The sequence below is a fragment of the Rhamphochromis longiceps genome, linkage group LG22 (assembly GCF_057381845.1).
Source record: "Rhamphochromis longiceps isolate RC_006_pf linkage group LG22, R_longiceps_female_GT1.1, whole genome shotgun sequence".
NCBI lineage: Eukaryota > Metazoa > Chordata > Actinopteri > Cichliformes > Cichlidae > Rhamphochromis > Rhamphochromis longiceps.
This window is the reverse complement of record NC_140577.1, coordinates 17,064,449-17,085,643: the sequence shown is the minus strand read 5'-3', so window position 1 is coordinate 17,085,643 and position 21,195 is coordinate 17,064,449. Positions and strand designations below refer to the sequence as shown.

Genomic DNA, 21,195 nt, shown 5'->3' with positions numbered 1-21,195 from the left:
AAAAAATAAAACAACATATATATACTACTACACTATTGCAGATATATATACATTTTACATATACATACTCTTGTTGTACAGTAAAAAACAAACAAACAAACAAAACAGAAACACAAGTAATGACGTGTCCTTGTTGCGCAGCTTTGCATTGTTGTTGGGCTAAAACTTGATCCACGTGCTTGCTTCTGTTTACACTGCTGCGTGCTGACGTCACCGCGAACCCCACCCCGCACGGCGGGCTGCCTGGCAACATGAGGCAGAGAACAGGAAGAGCCACAGCAGGAAAGTGAACAACCTGAGGACCCTGAGTAGAAATCGACGAGAAACAACGCTTTGGACGGACAATGGAGGATGCAGACAAAGGTAATTAAATCATCGACGCGTGCCAGTGTCGTAATAGATGTTTTAAAACTACTTTTTCCTTAGAGAAAAGTTAGCGGACTAGCTAACTTTGTGCTGTGACTCAAGTTAGTTCGTTGAGAGCATATGCTACCTCTCGCCATACGAATAAAGTGAGTTATTTTTGCGACGGACAACAGTTTGAAGAATTTGAATAAGAAAATCACTTTTTTTCAGCAGCACCACTGCAACAGATTTCTAGAAAAATGACACGGAAGTGCGGTGTCACGCCACAATTTGTTTTTTAACCACCCATTAACTTATTAGGTGAAACCATAAACGCACATTTCAGTTTTTGTGTGAGTTAAAAACCTTGACAGGCAGTGAAGAAAAGCAGTAAAACACTAGTCAACAACATATTTTGTAACTGACGGCGTAGCCTGTAAAAATGGGTTACACCTGTTTGACAGCTCACTGCTATAACTAGTTCAGACAAGTCACGCTGTGCTCTTATGCTCTTTCAAATGGTTTTTTACACTGAAAAAAAAGTTTTATTTTGAAATTTACGAACACTTATTCTGTGCCAAAGTGGTTGTGAGTTGTGGGTTTTGCTGATTTTTCTCGTGCCAAACTATAGCACAGTTCAGTTAACCACAGGTATCCTACCTGCATTTCTGTCTTTCACCTCGTTACTCTTCCTGCACGTTTGCTTTCCTATCAAGCAGCTGTTCTGCTCTCTTATGTACTTAAACACAACTGCTCCTGTCTCAAGTCCATATGTCTTTGCTGGAGTACAGAAAAGTCCACATTTGCACACAAAAAAGCTTGTATGTCCAACTTTTTGTGATTTTACTCATAAACAGCATGATCCATTCTTCTCTGATCTTTGTGTTATTTTATTCTACTTCATTTGCACTAAAGTGTTTGTGGAAAGAAGCAAAGCATCTGAGTTTTATTTGTTCATTTAAAATGTCATGTTGGAATTTTTGACCAAATTTCCCTGCAGCACAAACAGCCTTCACCCTCCTCTGGGTTCTCAAAAGTAATTTTCTGATGGTTGAAAGTTGTTTTGTGTGGGGGTTTTTTTGTTTTTTTTCCCCTTCTTCTTCTTCTTCCCTTTTTAATAACGCAGAGCGAGAAAGCCAGAACAAATGTTGCGTATGAACACCAGAATTATTGATGTAACTGGTTCCTGATTGATAATTTGTGCTTCTCCATATCAGAAGAAATGAGGTGTGTTTCTGCATCACTTTCTGTGTTGCTGCCAGTGGACACAATAGAAAAGAATGCTTTACTTGGCTTTAAATGCCACGCTTGTGAAGCCCATTCCTGAATTAGAGTTGCAGGTCCTGAACACATCCTTAAGTAAATGGTATCTTAGTAACTGTTTGATCTGGGTTCTCTTTGCTCATAAAGGTTTCTTGTGGTATGCTTTGGAGGGTTTTCCCTTCCCACATGACATGTTTTTTCACTGTGTGCGTGCGGCGGATGCACCAGTTAGATATCTTGTCTTTTAGTGGTTTTATAAGTCATTGCATGTGACCTTAAAAAACACAGTTTGAAAAAAGGTGAATGCCAGATTTCTTTTAAGGCCGTGCACACTTGCACTACAGGCTATTGTTCATCAAAATCGCAATAAAACAGGCCTGTACCACAAGTAATCACAAGAAAATGAAATTGCATAGTTATCAGATAAAGGGGAAACTCTTTGCCAATCTCTAACTTTACTGCAGCCTTGAGGTGGTGTCTGTTTACCTCTCTAGGCAGCAAAAGTAAATGATCTGCCTCTCGAGATGTAATTTTATCACCTTAAATATCATCATAGGAACTGCTGTGCTCTCTGAATTTATAGTCGCACTGCTGTACAGGCAGCCAAGTTTGTTTCAAGGTCAGACTTTTGGTATGGTAGCTGTATTTTACTACCATCTGTACCTGCATCCTCCTCGTAGAAGTTGAGACCGCTCAGTGACAAGTATTTGCTTGCTTCAATACAATAATCTCCCTTTACGTTATTTATTTATGTATTTATTTTAAGGGAGGGTTTCATAGGTTAGATGTTTCAATCCTTTGACAGTAATTCAGGTAAAGCATTTGCAAATAACTTGGTGAACAGGTTTTTTGCAGGACCAAGGTCGGAGAGTGCTCTGACTGGTGCCTCTCAAAGGAGTCTGCTCTCCCCTGATTGTGTGTCTCTGTGCAGATGATCTTTGGATAACAAACTTGTCTGTTTGTGTCCTCCCTTTTTCTTGCAGTATAATGTTATTTTTTCCATAGTGAATGTTTTTTTCCCCTTAAACTCAGGTTCAGTGAAATCTGTGGTTGACTCAGATGTGCCTTATGATCTTGTTAATCTTGATTTGTTCATCAACATTTATAGAGCTTGAATAGACTACAAAGAGGTTATTGGTACTCTGATAGATGCCTGAACCTAAACGCCTTCTCACTCAGTCATATTGTTCCAGATCAATGTCAAGGACTGTAGAAAGTTTTTGTACTCCAGACTAACTTTTATTGTTGTTTTGAATGTTGCCTGTTTCATTTTCTGCATACAAGCTTGTGGCTTGAATCAGTTCAGAAAGGACGTGGTCAGGTTCACCAGCCCGTGTTGTTTTTCAGCTACCGGTCTAATGAGATTGATCAGGAGCAGAAGCCAACATTTTTTGGCGTTATTAGATTTCTGCGATGCACAACTGTCTGCTTTCAGCTGTCAGAGGAAGTCTCTCACAAACAACATCCCCACCCCAGTAATGTAGATCCGGTCGTTTGAGCTGGAAATACATTCAGCACAGCCAAATCACACTTTAAAAGCTGCAAACACTGCATGTGTTTATGTAAAGGTTTGCTATGATTTTTTTCAGTCATGCCAATAAATGTCATATTGGGCTACAAGCTGTGTCAGTCTGGGCTGGACCTCCCATTTAGTGAAAACCAGATGTGTGTTTACCAAAACCATTAGTATTTGAAGTCTACTCAGAAATACACCTGTCAGCAGTCATGGCTGTCGTAGATCATTTTCAAAGGACTTTTGGAAGGGTTTGATGTATGCGAGAAGCTGTAGCCTTGAAAGCTGTAACTTTGAACGTTGGTGTCGCCAGGTTTGCACATTTCATTTCAAAGATTAAAGGGAACACCAGCTGTCTATTTGAAAACTTTGTATGTGGACCTGATAGTTGCCTGAAAGAAAACGTTGGCAAATATGGTATAAGATGCTTTATGCTGATCCAAAAAGTCTGAAGTTTGAGAGAATACTCAGGCAAAGGTGCTTTTAACCTAAATATATACATCACAATGCAATGCATTTAATATTTATCTGAATTGTTTGACATTTCAGCAGTAAAATGCAGTGATCAGGCTCTGTTAAACTGAACGAAAAAGAAACTCAAAGGTCAATAAATTCCACTACTTTCAGTACAGCTTTATGGAGAATTTTTCACCGACTTGTGAGATTTGGCCAAGCAGCACTCTCACCTGCCTGGTAGTTTATTTTCCAGTGAAAGACTGCAGACAGAAACTTTGATAAACTATTTAAAAGAAAGTTCAGTAGAGATATAAATTATTACTCCCAATTAACCAAAAGTTCTTTTTTATTTCAGGTTACTTCTGTCCCTGCTTTCATTATCTTTTAATCGGTACCTTACATGACAGTAGAAGGTTTGGCAGACCCTTTTTTCCTGTCCGATACCTGCTGTTTTCATCTAAACTCCATCACTTCAGTTATTTAAGGTTTTGTAACACAATCAGGGAAAAAACGTAAACTTTTAGCGTTTATTGGTATCATCTAAGATGTATAATGACTGCAGAAAGTTTTGGTTTCATTACTTTTTTAATGTGCTGTACTACCGTGCTGCTCTATACACCATGTCCTGTATTTGTAGTGCAAATAGAGTAAGATGGTGAATCTGTTTTGGAAGTAGGCCACACAACAACAGCTTTCCAATCTGTTGCCATACATTAGACCTTGTATTTGGAGAAACAACCCATTTTTAGTGTTTACCGTTGTTTGAAGGATGAGAGGATTGACACCCTTTTCCAGTTTGAATGGTTCATGTACAGTTGTGTTCTGGGTCGGTTAGCTGTTTCCAGTTGTTTCCAGTTGTGCGCTAACCATCTGCAAGCAGCTGCTTCACATTTAAGCAACAGATCGAGAGGAGATTTTTTTTCCCCCCAGCCTGTCAGACTAACTTTAATCAGCTTTCATCTCCATGTTTGTCTTAAGTCGTGTAGCCAAGAGTCTAGATTGAATGCACATGTACGGTATCGGTGTCCATCTGAGGTATAGCCACTTCCCATCATGCACATCTCATGCTTTGTGGGCCTAGTTAAAGTATCCACAGTTATCCATGTCTCATGATTCCTGTTTAGGCTAATCGTGTGACAGGCCCTGCTTTGAATAGTAAGGTAATTGATCGTGCGCTGTGCTTCATTAGCCGCTCTAAAATGGCTGTTTGTTTGTGTTTACGGTCACAGTCGCGGCAGGGGTTGATTTGTGTTTCTGTTTGTCTTATAAATCAAATGGGATGTTTTAATGGCATGAACTTATTCTGTGAAAATGTCTGATTTGTGACCTTGACTTTCATCATTTTTAATAATATAGCTATACAAGCGTACTGGTTTGTGTGCACGTGTGTCTGTGTACGTTGTTTTAACAAGTATCACATGGATTAGGGGCTCCACTGATCAGGAGGGAGTTATGTTGAGTTCATCATGTTGGGAGGCCTGTCCAGTCTAGCTGAGAGAGATACTGTTTGCTAAGATAGAAAAATGAGTGTGCTGGTTTGATCCGTTTCAGTACAGAAGGATTCTTGTAGAAAAGTATTTGTGCTTGCATCTTAACGAGGACCTCTTGTATTCATATTTACCTCTATATTTGTATTCTGAGACTTCCCAGTTTAAGAAAAAAAAAATTTTCTGCTAAACCGAACCCTCATAGAGGCTTTCAGCTCATTCTGCCTGAAACAATCACTTTCAGCTCTTTCACATTTCCTTCTGATTACCCGTCCCTTGTCTGGCTTCCACAAAGTGAACCACAAAGTCTTTGTGAACACTACTTCCTCTTTTTGGGAGTATGCAAAGTCACAAAAACAAACCTGCCGAGGGACATAATTTCTTATTGTTTATGTTGTGGCTGACTTGTGGGGAATGTCATAAAATGCCAGTTGAGAGGCGAAAATATCTGTTGTCAGGAAATCCCAAAGTTACAGAAACCAGAGAAATATTACCTGCAGCCGCCAAGTGAATGTGTAATGACTCTCAGCACTGGAGGCTGTTTGTATGCTGGAGTACTTGAAAGAAGTGCCAGTAATACTAATCATTTAGACTGTTTTAAGAGAATGTGTTCGTACATTTACTGAGACGTTTATATTGGACTGTTGTTTGCACGTTGAGGCTTGATAGTTTGCCGTGAGCGACTGCAAACGCATTACTTCTGGGTTGACCTTGCTAAATAGAAAAGCTGTGTTGTGGAGCCTGTCTAGTGTAGCTGTAGTGTTATGCTATTTAGCCTTATATGACCAACAACTTGTTTTACAGACTTGTCATGTGTACTGTAGGGTTTGCTGTTACATTGAAACTCATCATCTCCCTGTCACCATCATTGTAATACCTCTGCTGCCATGGTGGGGGTTCTTTGATACTGAGTTACTCTTAGTCACCTGTTTTCCTCAAATGGAAAAAATGAACATGTTCATCACTTGGATGTACAGTTAAGTAGAAAAATAAGTAAGTCCCATTAAGATTATTGGCTTTTTCCACATTTCAGCTGGTTGGCATGTTTATGTCTTTGAAACATTGCTTACAGTTGAAAATGAGATCAGACCATAACTATGACCTGCTTATTCAGCAAGTGCTGTGTTTTTTATTTGTATTTTTCCTTTTTAAGGTGTGGGATGCCATCAGACCAAGAGCTTTAGGAAAAAAAAAATCTGGATTTGTTTTAGTCTGATGAGGATTTAAATAGGATCTCCAAATAGTTTGAAAGTGGAAAACGTGTCACTACTGCTGGTGCAGATTTCAACTGTTTTCCTATCTGCCCAACCAAACAGCAGACCAACCAAAAAACATCACCACAGTGTCTGCAGGTAGCTCAAAGCGCGTTCATCTACAGTGATGAACGAGAGGGCAAACATTCACATGGGAGGCTTTCCCACAAACCAGCCTTTGATTCTAAGAAGGCAGAATTTGAGTTTCCTTGTGAACATGCAGGAAACGGATCAGGCCTGTGGATTAAAAGGCGCAGAAGAACAGCATTGCAGAAGAACCTCGTATCTTACAGTAAGGTGCAAAATGTTGATTTGCTTTGCTGCCTCAGAAACTGAGCAACTCGATGAGTTCGATCTAATATCAAAGACTTTTTCTTTTTTTTTCAATAAGAGTTTCCTTGCTGTGTTTAACTTTATCCACAGGTGCTGATTTAAAGAGACTCGAATGTTGAGTTGTGCAAAATATGTAGGAGGAAAAAATGTCAACTTTTTTTTTGACTCTAGTTAATCGTGGAATTTGTCCCCTAGTGTTTCAATACTTTCAGGAGAGCACCGCTCCTTCTCTCTAAATGTAAGGCATTTCCTGGAGAGGATCAAGCAGACATGCACGTCTGGCTTTCTGCACAGAAGAATGGTGGCTGCACAGGCCTGAAGGGAGCTCGTGATTTATGTACATAGTTTTTAAATTCTCCCTGTGAACATTTCTGTACTAATGTGCTAATTTTCCCCGCAGCGATACCTTTGCAGAGTTTAAATCTTTACCACTTCAATTTTAATGCTGCTCGATACCGGTGCTGCAGCACATCTTTCCAAAGTTATCGAGTAATTTTAGGGCAATTTTACATCCGTAGTTGAGTCTGCTGGGATTACTTATTATACATCAGGGAAGAAATAAAAAATCGTAAATCTACTGAAGCGTTTTGGGCTTTCCCCAAAGGAAAATCATCAGGGTAGTAATTGAAATATATTTGAATGCATTTCTTTAAAGAGGGGTTTGATATAACCCTTTCTGTTTTCCCTGTGATTGCCTGGATAGCCCCCCCCCCCCCCCCCCCTGCACATTTGCTTAAATATAAAATACATTTTTGATTATTAAATGTCCAGACCTAACAGGAAAGCCTTCGTCTGACACGTCTGTTAACTAAAGGTAAATTACTAGGTGGGTAACTGAGCTGATAACCCCCAGACCTCAGTTTCAAACCAGTAAAAACTCAGTATATGATCTTGCTTTGAGTCGGCTTCACTCTGTTTAAACTAGCCGATGTTTGTTTTGTACCTCCTTCCACAATGCTCTCGAGCTCTTTCAGGGATTCTGTCTGTTCACCGTCATAAAACTTGTGCTGCTTTTCCTTTTCAACGCAACCTTGAAAGCTTCAGTGTCTAATATGTTGCCATCTACGCTGCTTTTTGCACATTTGATTGAAATGTGACAAGGATTGCACTTATGTTTTCCTCTCTTTGTGCAGCCTAAATACCTGCTTTATGTCACAGCTCTGTGCCGTGTCGTAATGCAAAAGAAAAAGTCTGCTTTCAGGCGAGGAAAAGCTCGATTAAAAGAGTTTGTTTTCATGTGATGAAGGTCTTGCATTACAGGAGCTTTCTAGTTCAGAGAATGCCATTGTGGCAAGCAGTTTGTGTGAGTACACAATCTAGCACTTGTTCCCTCTACCACTTCGCGTAGCCTCTGGCACCCTCTCTTCTCCTTTCTAGCTGACTAGCATTACCGCTGCTTCAAGCTGGACTGTCCACCCTGGATTAGAGCTTTGCTGTAATCTGGGACACTGCAGATTATGCTTTTCATCTAATGCGCCCCCACACAATCACATCGCATGACCGGCCCACACAAATGGGGTCGCTCTCATGTCCTCCTCGATTGACAGGCTGGGAAGCGAGGGAGGGCGGGAACTGGCGGCGGAACCCGAGAGTATTGGAACAGGAGTACCGTGCGGTATCGCAACAGCAGCTAGGCACACAAAAATGACAGCGATGGCGCTCACAGTCTGCGGGATGGACTAAGAACTGACCTTTGGGATTATAGTGGAGAGGAAGTGGGAGGGTGTGTTTTTTGTGTGTCTGTGTGTGTGAGCCGGCTACAACAGCTGCTTGAGGGGACAGGTAACTTATTAACAGCAAGACAGGAGCAAAGGGCTCACTACACCTTGGCCCAAAACAGAAACCGATATTTAGAAATTGGCATCACTGTAGTCACTCTCACCTTGTGACTACCTGAGGGCCAATACAAAACCTCCTTCCTTGTGCATGCACACACTTGGACACTCGAGTGTGTCTCCGCATGTCTAGTAAAGAAGGAAACGGACACAAGCAGCACGCGCCTGGGTCACATGCAAACAATCAGCAATAAGCACTCGGCTGGCTCTGCTTAGGTAGTGCTGGTAAAAAGGAGGTGGTAGTCGCTCCGGCCGGCAACACGCTGAGAGCTGTAAAGAATAAAGCATGGACCCTCTGGAGGAATACCGCTCTCCGTTTGACTTTGAACAAGGAGTCAACACCAGCTATCTCTACCTCTCCCCAGCCTTAAGCGACACACCGCCCAGCTCGCCAGCTGTCAAAACCAGAGGTAATCACAAGGAGAGAAGGGAGAGGCCGAGTGAAGGGTGTGTGTTTTTCGCGTGTGTGTGTGTGTGTGTGCGCTTGCTGGATAAAAAGACAAAACATGGGTTTGGTTCATTGAACAGGAAGAATTTGGGGTGGGGGCACAAACTGGAGGGGGAGGGAACAAATGATGATTGTCGGCGATGCGTATGACAGCATTCTCTCAATTTAGATGTTTCTAGATCTCAGACAGTGTTGATTTCAGACCATCATAACTCTTTAAACTTCAGTCATAATTATGCTGCTGTACCACACGGCGCGCCGCGTTTTCCTTCTTTTTCCTAGAAATGTAGAAAATAAGGATGCAATGACTGTAAAACTGTCCGTTTTTCTGTTTTGGGGAAAAAGAGAAGTATTCGCTGCAGTAGTTTAAAGTTTTTCAGCTCTTTATCACGCTGTCTTTGAACATTTATCCAATTGAGTTAGATATAAACAGAAAAAGACAACAAGACGTACACAGTTTGTACCATAAGTTATTGGGTGACATTTTTGCAACGTCCAGTACAGACTGTCCATATCGAGTTATGCTTTGATTTTGTCTCATTTTTACAATTAAGCCTTTCCAACGAGTTCTCACAGGCAGCAGTGTTCATCATCTGTTCCCCAACCATCATTCCTCCCATTACAGACTCATTCAGCTGCGGTAGGAACCTCCTGTTGTCATGGTACCTGGGTCTGTGAGCCAGGATTTCAAGTTTTGTGTGAATTCATTATTCTTTCCTTTGCGTCATGAAGATGATTAAGAGTTTTAGTTTTGTACGGTTTAGTCTTGAGTTTGGTTCTTTCTAGAGTCTCTGAGTCTGATATTAGTTTCCTTTCATGTCTCGTCCCTGTGTTCTGTCCTCGGTGTCTCCTGTGGATGTCAGTCTTGTTGTCATGTCCCGTTGGTCATAGTCTGCGTCTCTATGTTCTGTCTCCTGTACCTGTTTCCACGTTCTTTGTCTCCCCACTCTGCCACGTGCTTCCGTGTCCGTTTACCTCCTGTCCTACTGTCAAGCTTTCATGTCCTCGTCTGGGTCGCCATGTGTATGTCACTTCCTGTTTTATTTTGACGGTGCCTCGTCTCATGTGTGTTATGCTCAGTTTTGCTTCTCCTGTTCTGTTACTCAGATTAGTTCCAGCTGTGTTTCCACCTGTTGTCACCTGTTGTTGTGAATTCAATTCCTCATCTTCCTCTGTTCCTTGCCACGACCCTGGCTGTGTGCGCGCTCCATGTGTCTTAGTGTTCCCAGGTCCTCGTAGTTTCTGTTCATGCTGAGGTTTTTATGCCTCATGTTCTTTAACGCTAGCACTGTTGAAAGTTGCAAATAACACAGAATGGGTTTAGTGCCTCGACGCAGCTGGATGCTTCTTTTAATACAAGCTCTAATTCTAAGTATTTCCTTAAGAGGAGAGTTTTGATTGTAGGTATCCGGATCGCTGACTGTCACATTTCCTGTTGTGTTCGCTTGCGTGTTTGTTTACATAATAAGGTGGCCAATATTTTAGGCACCACAATGTCAGAGAAAATCGCACGTATCAGTCAAGTTGCCGCTTTTATATTAAATGTCATCATTTTACCCTGCTGAGCATTTATGCTAAATTTCCTTCTAATTGGTTATGGTTGACAGTGTGCTCGATGACCTTTAACCTTTGACTACCAGTATTAATTCACTCTTGAGTCCAATTAAATCTCTGTGCAAATTTGATGAAATTTCCATGAGGCGTTTGAGGTAGGTCGTATTTATGAGAATAAGTTTGACAGAGAGAGAGAGATGGAAAATCTTAAAGGATGTTCCTCGTCATGTTGGGAGCTGTTTGTGTGCAGACACACACACAAAAGTGTGTAAGGATTGAGGTTGATATAACTCAAATGAGACAATAGAGCCCATTAAGGTGAACAAATAGCTTCCTATGCACACTGTCATTCTTATCTTATTCTTTCGTAACATTCTGGTTGTGTAATACAACTTTATTGATTTCCATGTTTATTGGTGTGTCGTCTGGCCCTTTATGAAAGCTGCATTAGCGTGGTTACCGCTATCCGATGACTAGGCGACCTCGCTGCTTATCGCTTATCACAGGAAAAGAGGGACAATCAAAAAGCTCGTGGTCTCTATTTAAGTGCACGTCTTCGTCGTTGCTACAGTACTGACAGACACACAGTTGGTTCTCATAGGGCAGGATTGTTAAGAGGAAATGAACTCAAACCATAGAGGTTGGGCAGGGATGTGGGTGAGTATGCAGTTTGATGTCGCAAGCCAAACTTCTGCCTACACTCGCATATAAACTTCTCTATTTGTTTCTCTCTCTGACTCTCCCTTTGTTTCTTTTTTTTCCCTCTCATGCTCTTAGCACCTACTGATGGAAACACACCTACAAGACATTTACAGAGGTGCCCAGAATTTTACATAACCCGATGTGCTTGAAGAAAATGAGTTCCTGAGCAACATATTGTAGGTTATCAAAACATTATGTGTACTAAAATTTACAAAAAAAGGGTGGTGTCTTATTTTTTTCTTTATCTGGCTGAAGCACAGCCGTTATAACAGGAAGTGTCTTTTGCAAAATTGTGATGTTGTAGTACGCAGGTTTGTCTGCATATATGGTGTCAGTGCTGTATCACTAGTAGAAAGAAGAGGGGGGTAAATTCAAAAGAGAGTGGAAAAGCGCTTAAGGGCAGATGAAGTGAAACACCCCACAGGAACAGAGGGGGTGGTTTCAGGACTGAGGGCTAAATGAGAATTTCCTCTGTGGTTCTTTTTGCCTGATTACCATAATGCCCATCTCCGTTTCCTCGTCGAAACGATTTGCCTCGGATTCACTTCTCTCGCCAAAGCGTGTTTTGACATATAAATATTTGCACTTGCGAGGTGTCCAATCCGCTCGCCTTGTCCCCTGGCGTTAATTAAATGTAAAAGGAGAAGCAATTAATGGCACAGCTCCCTCAGCTCGTGATGATAATAATGTGTGTTTTGAAGGCAGAGGAACGTTATTTCATTAACGGCTCTCCAGACGGCGTGAGGCAATCCCGCTGTCTTTGTGGGAGTGTGCACTGCTAGATTTATGTGATTTTTTTTTCTCCTCTTTTTTTCTGTCTCCGTCTCACGTCTTCACAGTGGTCCGCATTGAAAGAGAGAAAGGGTGTCCTCAGTATTTGGAATGAAGTGGGAGGAGGAGGCTGGAGATAAAGATGTATTTCAAGTACCATTCCTTTTGGCGAGATTGCGCGTTTCACCGCAGCTTCCGTGTGGAAACAAAATATATCACCGGCTAAAATGATGTTGTGCGTTTTGCTGTTTATGCCAAATCCTGACCCCAGCTGGGTGACAGCTTAGTCACTGAGAGGAACATTTCCTATATTCATGCAGTGAACAGGTCAAAATATAATGATTGGCTGCTTACGCGACCACCTTCAAATGCACTTTTTCTTTTTAAATCCTGAATAATAATAAGCAGCTGCAAATACACAGAAGCTGCACCTGATGTCTTCATTTCACTCTTGCACTATTACATATATTTCACTGTTATTACATAATTATTACAACCCCAGTCTGCTGAGAAAATTGCACATGGCCAAATTCTCTTACTCGTTAGGTTGAGCCAACGCTTTAATGAAACTTACACTCTTCTCTGTTTTGTGTGATGGTTCTGCCTCCACGCTGAGGTAACAACACTGTATGTGTATGAAGTTCACTCCAGCAGTTCCTTTTTCTTGTATTCTTCCCCTCACACTGAGTTATTCAGCTCTGGGGTTTCCCCTTTTTCCTTTATTTTTATTTTTTTCATACTCTCCTATTTTGGGTTTTGCGTCTATACTTTAACTTCCTTGAAATAATTTGACTAGATACCCAAAAAAAAAAAAAAAAGACCTCAGGGAGAGATTTTTGTTTCCCCTATTCCGGCTCACTTCTGGCCCAGAACATCCTTATTGGGTGTCGTACTTTTGTTTCACAGATCCCAACAACTCCTCCTCTCACACCGTCTGAGCCGAGGATATCTCCATCTAGAAAGTTTTTTGTATTATTGATGCGCTCTTGTTCCTGCTGAGCACAGCTCTGTCAGAGTCATCAACATCCAAGACAAGCTTGTACTCTATATGCCGTGTGTGTGTGTGAGGGAGATGGTATAGCTGGTCTGTGCAGGAAGAATTGTGGAAAGCTTCACTCCTTAATCTCTGTCACATGTTAAATCACCAGACATGTCTGTTTATCTTTAAAAAGAGATCACTTCATAAAATTTTGCACTTCTTGCTGAGTCAAAAACATTGTTTTCTTTTCTTTCTTTCTTTTCTTTTTTTACCTCCCAGGTTCCCAGGGCCATCCGGACTCGGCCCCAGAGGTGGGAGAGGATGCAGTGACGTCTGTTGGCGCTGCGTCCTCAACAACGCCCGACTTGACAGAGGAAGAGCGTCAGGAGCTGCAGGAGGAGCTGGCTAAGGTCAGGAGGGGTCAAAGATTTAATAGAAGAGATGTTGGTCTGAGCGAGGTAAACATTCACGCTCCCAGTTTGGGATAATCAGTTAACCTGACAGGATGGACTGTGGGAGGAAGCCAGAGTACCCAGAGAGAGCCCACGCATGGGGGAACATGCCATGCTCTTTAACCACTGAGAAGCTAAGTTCAGGCCTTTTCACTTAAAAAACGGTTCACAGCTATTTAAAACAGCTGAATGTTGTTGCTCCAGGACCTCACCTGGTGGCGCGTGTGACCCGTGTACTAACTGCTCGGTCCTCCCTGGAGCTGCCTGGGTTCGATTCAGCCTCAGGGCCTTTGCTGCGGCCTGTCACCCGCCCTCTCTGGCTCCATGCTGTCCTGTCCGCCTCTATCAGATAAAGGCTAAAAGGCTCAAATAATTTATTTTTTTTTAACGAGTTATTTGGAGAACAGTCATTCTGTTCAGTCGATTTAAAGTATTTTGATCAAACGGCTCATTTGTCGAATGTATTTACTGCGGATTTAATGAGATAATTTGTATTTGTAACAGCAGAACGTTGGTATTTGTGGGGACTGGCTCCAAATAAATTTGAAATGTCGCCACGGTCATGCGGTTAAACAATGGTGGAGTTTTATGACCTGGAAAAAATGTGTTTTGAATTTGGGTCTTTTTATAATGGCAAATACTGGATGAGCCAGACTTTACATGTTGGGGTACAGATTTATATGTAGAATCAAATATGACGTCTGTGTGCGTGCGCGTGTGTGTGTGTGTGTGTGTGTGTGTGTGTGTGTAGGTCGAAGATGAGATCCAGACTCTGTCCCAGGTGCTGGCATCCAAAGACAAGCAGCTGGCTGAAATTAAGAGGAAGCTGGGCATCACTCCTCTTAATGAGCTGAAACAGAACATCACCAAAACCTGGCAGGAGGTCACTACCTCCACTGCGTAAGTACTGAGCTGCGCGCTTTTCACGATGCCTTCATGTCAGCCGGCTGAAAGCGTTTGCTAAAGACTTTTTGTAGTATTTTTGTCCTTTTCCCATCCTGATCGAGAGCTTTCTTATGCATCAACCCTGCACGTTTTCTCTAATTGCTCTGAAAATACGGATAACTGTCAGCGCTGTGGAGAAAACGCTCTTTTTGCGCTGAACGAGAAAGCTGTCAGTGCTCCTGACAGGCTGCCTGTGGCCTGTTTGAAATGGTTCGATGGGATTCACATTGAAGGAAATGAGCAGCATTCTGATGCTCTCCGGCTTTTCTTTAAAATGAAAAAGACACTGAAGTTTACTTCTGACCTTCACGTGTCTCTTCCGGCTTTGATCCTTCAGTCTCTTTTCATCACACTCATATCCTTTTTCTTTTTTTTTTGGCCGCCCATCACTCCTCTTTCTCTCTCTCTGTTTCAGCTATAGGAGGACTTCTGAAACTCTGTCTCAGGCGAGTCTGAAGGCTACAGCAGCTTTCACAAATATGGGCTCAGCCATCACCCGGAAGCTCGAGGATGTCAGGTGAGTCAGACGGGGAGATGTCAGCGAATCATATTTTGTAATCCTTTGAAAAGCCACAGTAAAAATGGCTCCGCTGTGCTGCACCTGTCCATCATATCACATGTGATAGAAATGTGTTCCTGTAGCGGGCTCTTTTCCTTCTGTCCTTCCTCAGCGTTTAAGAGACCACACTCCTGTCTTTCTTTACTAACCACTAACAAAACTCATTTTAACAAGATTCAGAGTCAGGACATGTTTTTAAGGTGACAACTTTAAAACTGGGGGCAGTGTGAGACTGCTCGCCTGCTTCCGTTCATAACGCACCCGCAGGCCCACATGAAACACATCTTTGTTTAAAGCATAAGCAGTGGCTTCCATATCTCCTGTATATTCATATTCTGCCTTTCTTTGTGTTAAACAAATGAGAAATGTGCGATAATCAGCATAGAAGCAGCAGAAGTGTTAGTAACTTACAGCATTGCTTGGCTTTTGCAGGTCACACTATACATCTAATAAAGTTAGGTAAGACTGCTCACTTATTTAAGGCCAGTTAAAGGAGAAATAAATCTTATTTTTCTTTTCATACCATCTTTGTGAAATGTGTTTGAATGTGGGACTGCAGAGGTCGTTCTTCTGATCGATTTCAATTTGCATGAATAACTTGGACATTTTCCTGCATGTTTTTTTTTTTTTTAAATCAAATTCTGCAGAATGAACTGAAATCAGCTGTGTTTTTATGCACTGATGTGTTTTATTCAAATCTAATTAGCCTGTTGCACCACTTTGACCAGCTTCTTATTAAAGGGCATATGTCCCGGTGGGTTAGGTGTCAAACTGTGCGTTCAGAGCACCAAACGCAGCACTTCCTGTGAATTATTCCTGATTAAACCCGGCTTTAAAAAAAAAAAGAAATCAACAGCAGATTGTTGCATTTGAGATGTATCTCTTGTTGATCCTCCCTCTCGCGTCTTAGTGTGTCTCCCCTCCCCTGTCATCCTTCTTCTCTCTGGATTACTGAGCCGCAAACAAGATTATTAGTCCTCTGAGAAGAGTGCTGAGAAGAGCAGCCTCAAAGACTCCGGGCTGGTTGCCATGGGGGGGGCTACTGAGGGCCTGACAGGGGTCAGAAGGGTGTGTGTGTGTGTGTGTGTGCATGTGTTGTCCTTTTGTGTGTGCGTGGGTTTGATGACATGATACTCACCCATAACTCGCAGGATTAACACGTACCCGCTGTGTTAATACACAATCAATCTTAATTGGATAAAGTGGGATTTATAGGATTTATGCACTCGGTAGAATAAACGAGGGTTTGTGCTGTATGTTGTGCTCTCTCGCTCTGTGCACGCTCTGCTGCTGCTGTGCTAACATGACCACTAACACTTCCTTCTTTTCTCCTCAATAACGCTGTCGGATAGCGTAAAGTCATTGCAGCACTCGGCTAGCATGCCCGTCATGAGGTAAGAGAACCCGAACCAGTTCGTGTGAATGTTGGAGGCTGCTCAGTGTCTGTGGGCGGCAGTAGACAGACAGAAGAGCGTGTTTCCTGTTAAATAAAATAAGGCCTGACAGCGTACCCTAATAATACCGAGAGACCGCTGGTGAAAGCCACTTTATCTGCTATCAGTGAAGCTGCAGCTTTAATAATCTCGCTCCGCCAGGCCGCTGCTGTTTCGTCAGGCTCAGAGGTTTAACAGAAATCTAAAAAAAAAAAAAGAAGAAGAAATTATGAAGATGCAGGGAAACGCCCACCTGCACAAACTGCTCGCCTGGTTTTTGTTTTTCTGCACTTGGAAAGAATGTTCTGCCCTAAATATGGCTCTGCTTTCACAAAACCTGGACACACACACGTAACCAGGTTTTGAAAGAACTTTATTTCTTATTTGGTCTGTAAATATAATCAGAAATTTCTCCCGGTGAATCCGAAAGTTCAGCTCGAGAGCGCACACACACGAGAGGCTTTTCGGAAGACTGTCCTCTCGCCCTCTTCGCTCTGTATTCTCTTTGTGTGTTTGCATGAAAAACAAGCCCTCTTAGCACTTTCTCAGCTGAACAGAGAAGAATGGGGTCACTTTAGAAAATCCCGCATTGTGTGTATCGAGTATCAGATAACATGACCTTTAAAGGCTGTGCTTGCAGTGGGTGTCCTGCTCTATTTTCCTTTTGAAAGGAAGACGTGTCTGCATCTCGTCTGGGTGTGATTATGTTTGATAACTTCAGTCATCTTTTTTTTTTTTTTTCTCTCTCCTCTCTGTCTTCTGCCTTTTTTTCCTTTCACAGAAACGCACCAACCTTCAGGTCGTTTGAGGAGAAAGTAGAGACTCTGAAGGTAACGCTGGATAAAGGACCTTGATGCCGTCTGCAGACGTGCCTGTGTGGATGTAGAATGGCTAGGAGTCAGAAACGCACCATTATTCTGCGCACAAACTGTATTCCACTGCATTTTGGCGTCACGCCGCAGTAATGAGGTCGCGTTCAGTTCGTCCTCTCTTTTCAGTGTTCGTGAAAAGAGGAATTCGGCTCTTAAATAACTTTTTAATCAAGATTTAAAGTGAGCCTTTGTGGCTTCTGAGAGCACGCGGTGTCCTTGGTTTCTTAGTTAGATCCATCTGTTGCTCCACGTGTCTGGTTTAAATAATAAAAATAAGATAGTGGATGTCAAAATGCTCAATTCGAGGCCTTAAAAACCAGTAAGTGATGTCAGATGCCCTCCCTGAATCAGTCCTGCCACTTATCCAGGCTTGGGCCCAGCACTAGCGGTACAGGAGCTTTATGAAGCTTTATTCAGTGTCCTTCATATCCTTAGTAGTGGAAGCTGTGACATTATTTGACTCATTCAGGTCACAAAAATGTTGTGCAATATAAGTTCCCAGAGTTATTTAAGGGTCATGTATCACTGTTTTCAGCCTGGTTGCGTGTGACTGAATGTCGATGTATCTCCTACCGCATGGCAGGAGTTTGATGAGACGGTGTGCAGGGTATCTGGTGATGTTAGTGGTCCTGTTTATGTAGCGGGCCTAGAAGATGTCAGTGACTGCAGGTAGCTGGATCCCAATTATCTCATCATCCCAATTAGTGACCCACTGTGCACTGGTCTAAGTTAGTGATGAGAAAAACACATTTCTGTGCTCTGGATGAGTCAGAAAATATCCCACCTTCCACTACAAAGGATATGAAGCACAGCTTCTGTGCACACTCACATAAAATGATCCCCCTGAGTGCCTCAAATCTGAGAAGTTGTCAGACGATGATCATAAAATGAGGGTTAAAAATATGCAGGGATTATAAAAATATAGCAGTAAAATGCAACATATTGCGTTAAATGTGACGAGTTTAATGCTGCAGAAAATCTTTGATCTTGGGATTTAGCGTGCAGAGCCGTAAAACAAACATTTTAAGTTGAGTTAATTATCTTAAAGCTGAGCGTGCTCTCAGTGCTGCTTTTTTAAAAGGTGATGGCTTCACTTAAATATTCCTTTATTTAAACATTAAATGTTGCCACAGCCTAATAAACGAGGCCTGATCAAAGTCAGCGGATCAAAGTGAGATTCATTTCATTGGTTGTACAGATGCTGGTGTGTGCTCTCTGTTCTAGTAGCTGTAATTCCATCAGAGTAAAACCTACGTTGTTTTCTTTCCTCCTGCCTCAGACCAAGATGACCCCATCACCATCCACCAGTGAGACCGGCATCCAGGACGGCGGGGATTCTCCAACCGCTGAGGCTTCACTCAATCAGCCAGACAACTCGCCCTCCCAGGAGCCGATGCACTGAGAGGGCCTAACCACTCTTGAGCTCTCTCTGTCGACCCTCTAACCCCCCGGGCCATCTACACTCTCCCCCTAAACGCTGCGTGCCAGTTTCCCTTTATTGGAAACCAGTGACTCCCTCCCCCCCACACTCCCAGCCTTCCTTGTGATCTAATTGTCGGATCTTTTCTCATGACACGTGCTCTCACTTGTTAACCACCGCGGAAAGTGAAAGCATGGGATGGGCGCAGGCATGTGGTCTTTTGCTGTGTATCTTCGAGTCTCTTCAGGCTCACTGTGGGAGAAATCCTCCCTGCTGTGCCACTTTTCCTCTTCCCCTTCATCTTCTCCCTCTCGCACTCCTCATGCCTCTGCCTAACCTGCCAAACATGCTCCAATTTATCTTTTTTTTTTTTCTGTAGAAACGTAACAGTTTTTGTGTTGTTGTTTTTTTTCTTTTCTGGAGAGTAGAAAATTGCACAAAGTTTTCACTCGTTTATGAAGGATTTACACATTGGTATGTGACCCAGGCAGTTGTAGGCTCCTAGCTTCTGCATGGCCCTGTGTTATGTGTTAGTTGTTATTATTAGAAGCACTCGTTTGCTCCGCTTCCATTTCGGGGTCTTTTTAAGTTTACCTTGTTTTGGGCTTCTTTTTTTTTTTTCTTTAATTTTTCTTACAGCACGATTGCAAAGTAATTTAACACTGCGTTCAAAGAACAAATGTAAAAATGTATGCCTTTCAGTGTCATCGGGGTGTGACACCTGGTGCGAGTACTGTGGGTTAAATTAGTCAGTTTTTCCCAAGTGCAAACACCGACTCGAAAATAGGAATTTCAGAGCACAGGATGGGGGTGAAACACACACACAAAAAATTCCCCCCTTTCTTTGCCTTTGTGATGATGTTGTCAGAGAACGATCTCCACGCTCAGATAGTTACAGGAAAACTGCCAAGATCAGCGGAACAGAGATAGAGCAAACACAGCGTCAAGGTTCAGCCTTGACCCGAGGTGAAAGCGGGAAAAAAGAGCCAGAGTCAATATTTAAACACTTCATTGTTCCTGCGTGGGAGGTAACACCTAAACCTCCCCACACTGTGCGTGATAAAAGGCCTAGCAAGAGGATACTTCACTGATATGAAATAATATTGTAACAGAGAAGGTTTCCCTCCCTATTTTGAATATGCGCACTAAGCTTAACAGGCTTTTTCCTGCTTTTTGGGGGGAAGTTGCATAAATAATTGAAATTCTGGTGGTAGAGTTTTGGCATACTGAACAGGTACATACAGTATTGGGTAAAACAAATAAATGCTGCTTTCAGAGATCAATCACCATTTCTGAGTGTTGAAGGTAACTTAGTGGTGCATCTTCAGTGACCACTGTTTTCAGCTCACTATTGATCCTGCACATCCTAGAAACTATTGAACTGCTGAACAATGAATGAATCGAGTTGCGTGCTACCCACGGGTGACGATGGAGGCTCAATGAACCTCGAAGGGCGAACAGAGTCAGGGTGGAGTCAGCCAGGGCTTCCTCTGAGACGTGAGCGTAACTAAACTACTGATTTGTAACCCTTCCCCTCTTCTGGATGCACGACCAACCTTGTGCAAGTCTTCTCCTGCTGGTGGTCCAATCGTGCGTGTGATTCAGCTCGCCCTTCGCCGTTAACGTCGCCATGCAGACCAAGGGTCGGGAACACTGCTATCCAGCCATGAACAAATTTGTTGCAGCCTTTTATCTGAGGCGCTTTTATTTGGAGTCGTTTACTCAACACACACACAAACACATTTGTTCATGAATGGAACCATGGAGACAAGAAATGCACTCTAATTAAAAGACTTTTGAAGTAACCTGACTCAGTGCTCATTGACTTTATGTGGGAGGAGTGGGGAGTCACTCAGGCAACATTGCTTACCCTACTGTGTTTATTCATTAGTTTCTATGACGTCATTTTACATTAAATACACAAATATTATAGAGGTGCAATACCTCAACTGAACACAAGAGGGCAGCCAAGATCAGAAGCTCTGCTTGTGGTGCTTTTACGTCTCAGTCCGGCCCAGACAGCCTGGAGCCTGCTGCTGAACTGACTCACAGTCATTACTGTTGCCTGACACAGTGAGGGGAGATGTAGGAGAAGTGAGGAAGTCAGAGGAGAGGATAGTTTGTAACCGGCTTCTAAATATATATAAACAGCAGTTTCAGTGACACTGGAGTTGGAAAAAGTTGAAAATACTGATCTGATCAGCGTTTAAATCAGACCTGAAGTCTGGGCTACAGCAGCGGTAAAATGAGAAGTATAAATTTAGAGTTGACTGCAATAATATGACTAACAAAGCAGTTGGTATTCGTATTTGATTGTTATTCCTACCACAGTACTGTGCAAAAGTCTCGAGTCACCCCTCATTTCTTTATATTTTGCTTCCAAGGAGCCAGACTTTCTTGTAAAGTGGTCTCGAGCAATAGTTCTCCAGGCTTTCAAAGGTTTTCTTTACACGTTGGCTGTTTTTTGTTTGTTTTTTTTTCACTCATTTTCAATCCAGTCCTCATGCCTGACCGTTTTCAGAGAAATATTTGTTTAAGCTACGTAAAACTGACCCAAGTCCACATAAAATATGGA

The 21,195-nt window shown here is 42.4% G+C and overlaps 1 protein-coding gene across 1 annotated transcript; it reads left to right on the top strand.

Moving 5' to 3' along the window:
* Window positions 1–231: 231 nt before the first annotated feature.
* On the top strand, window positions 232–20,341 carry tpd52 (tumor protein D52). The gene is made up of 6 exons (XM_085397055.1): window positions 232–363; window positions 13,219–13,349; window positions 14,143–14,291; window positions 14,752–14,853; window positions 17,110–17,158; window positions 18,480–20,341. Exons 1-6 carry the CDS (start codon window positions 345–347, stop codon window positions 18,600–18,602), a joined length of 573 nt encoding a protein of 190 aa, XP_085253181.1. The 5' UTR covers window positions 232–344; the 3' UTR covers window positions 18,603–20,341.
* The last annotated feature ends 854 nt before the right edge of the window (window positions 20,342–21,195 follow it).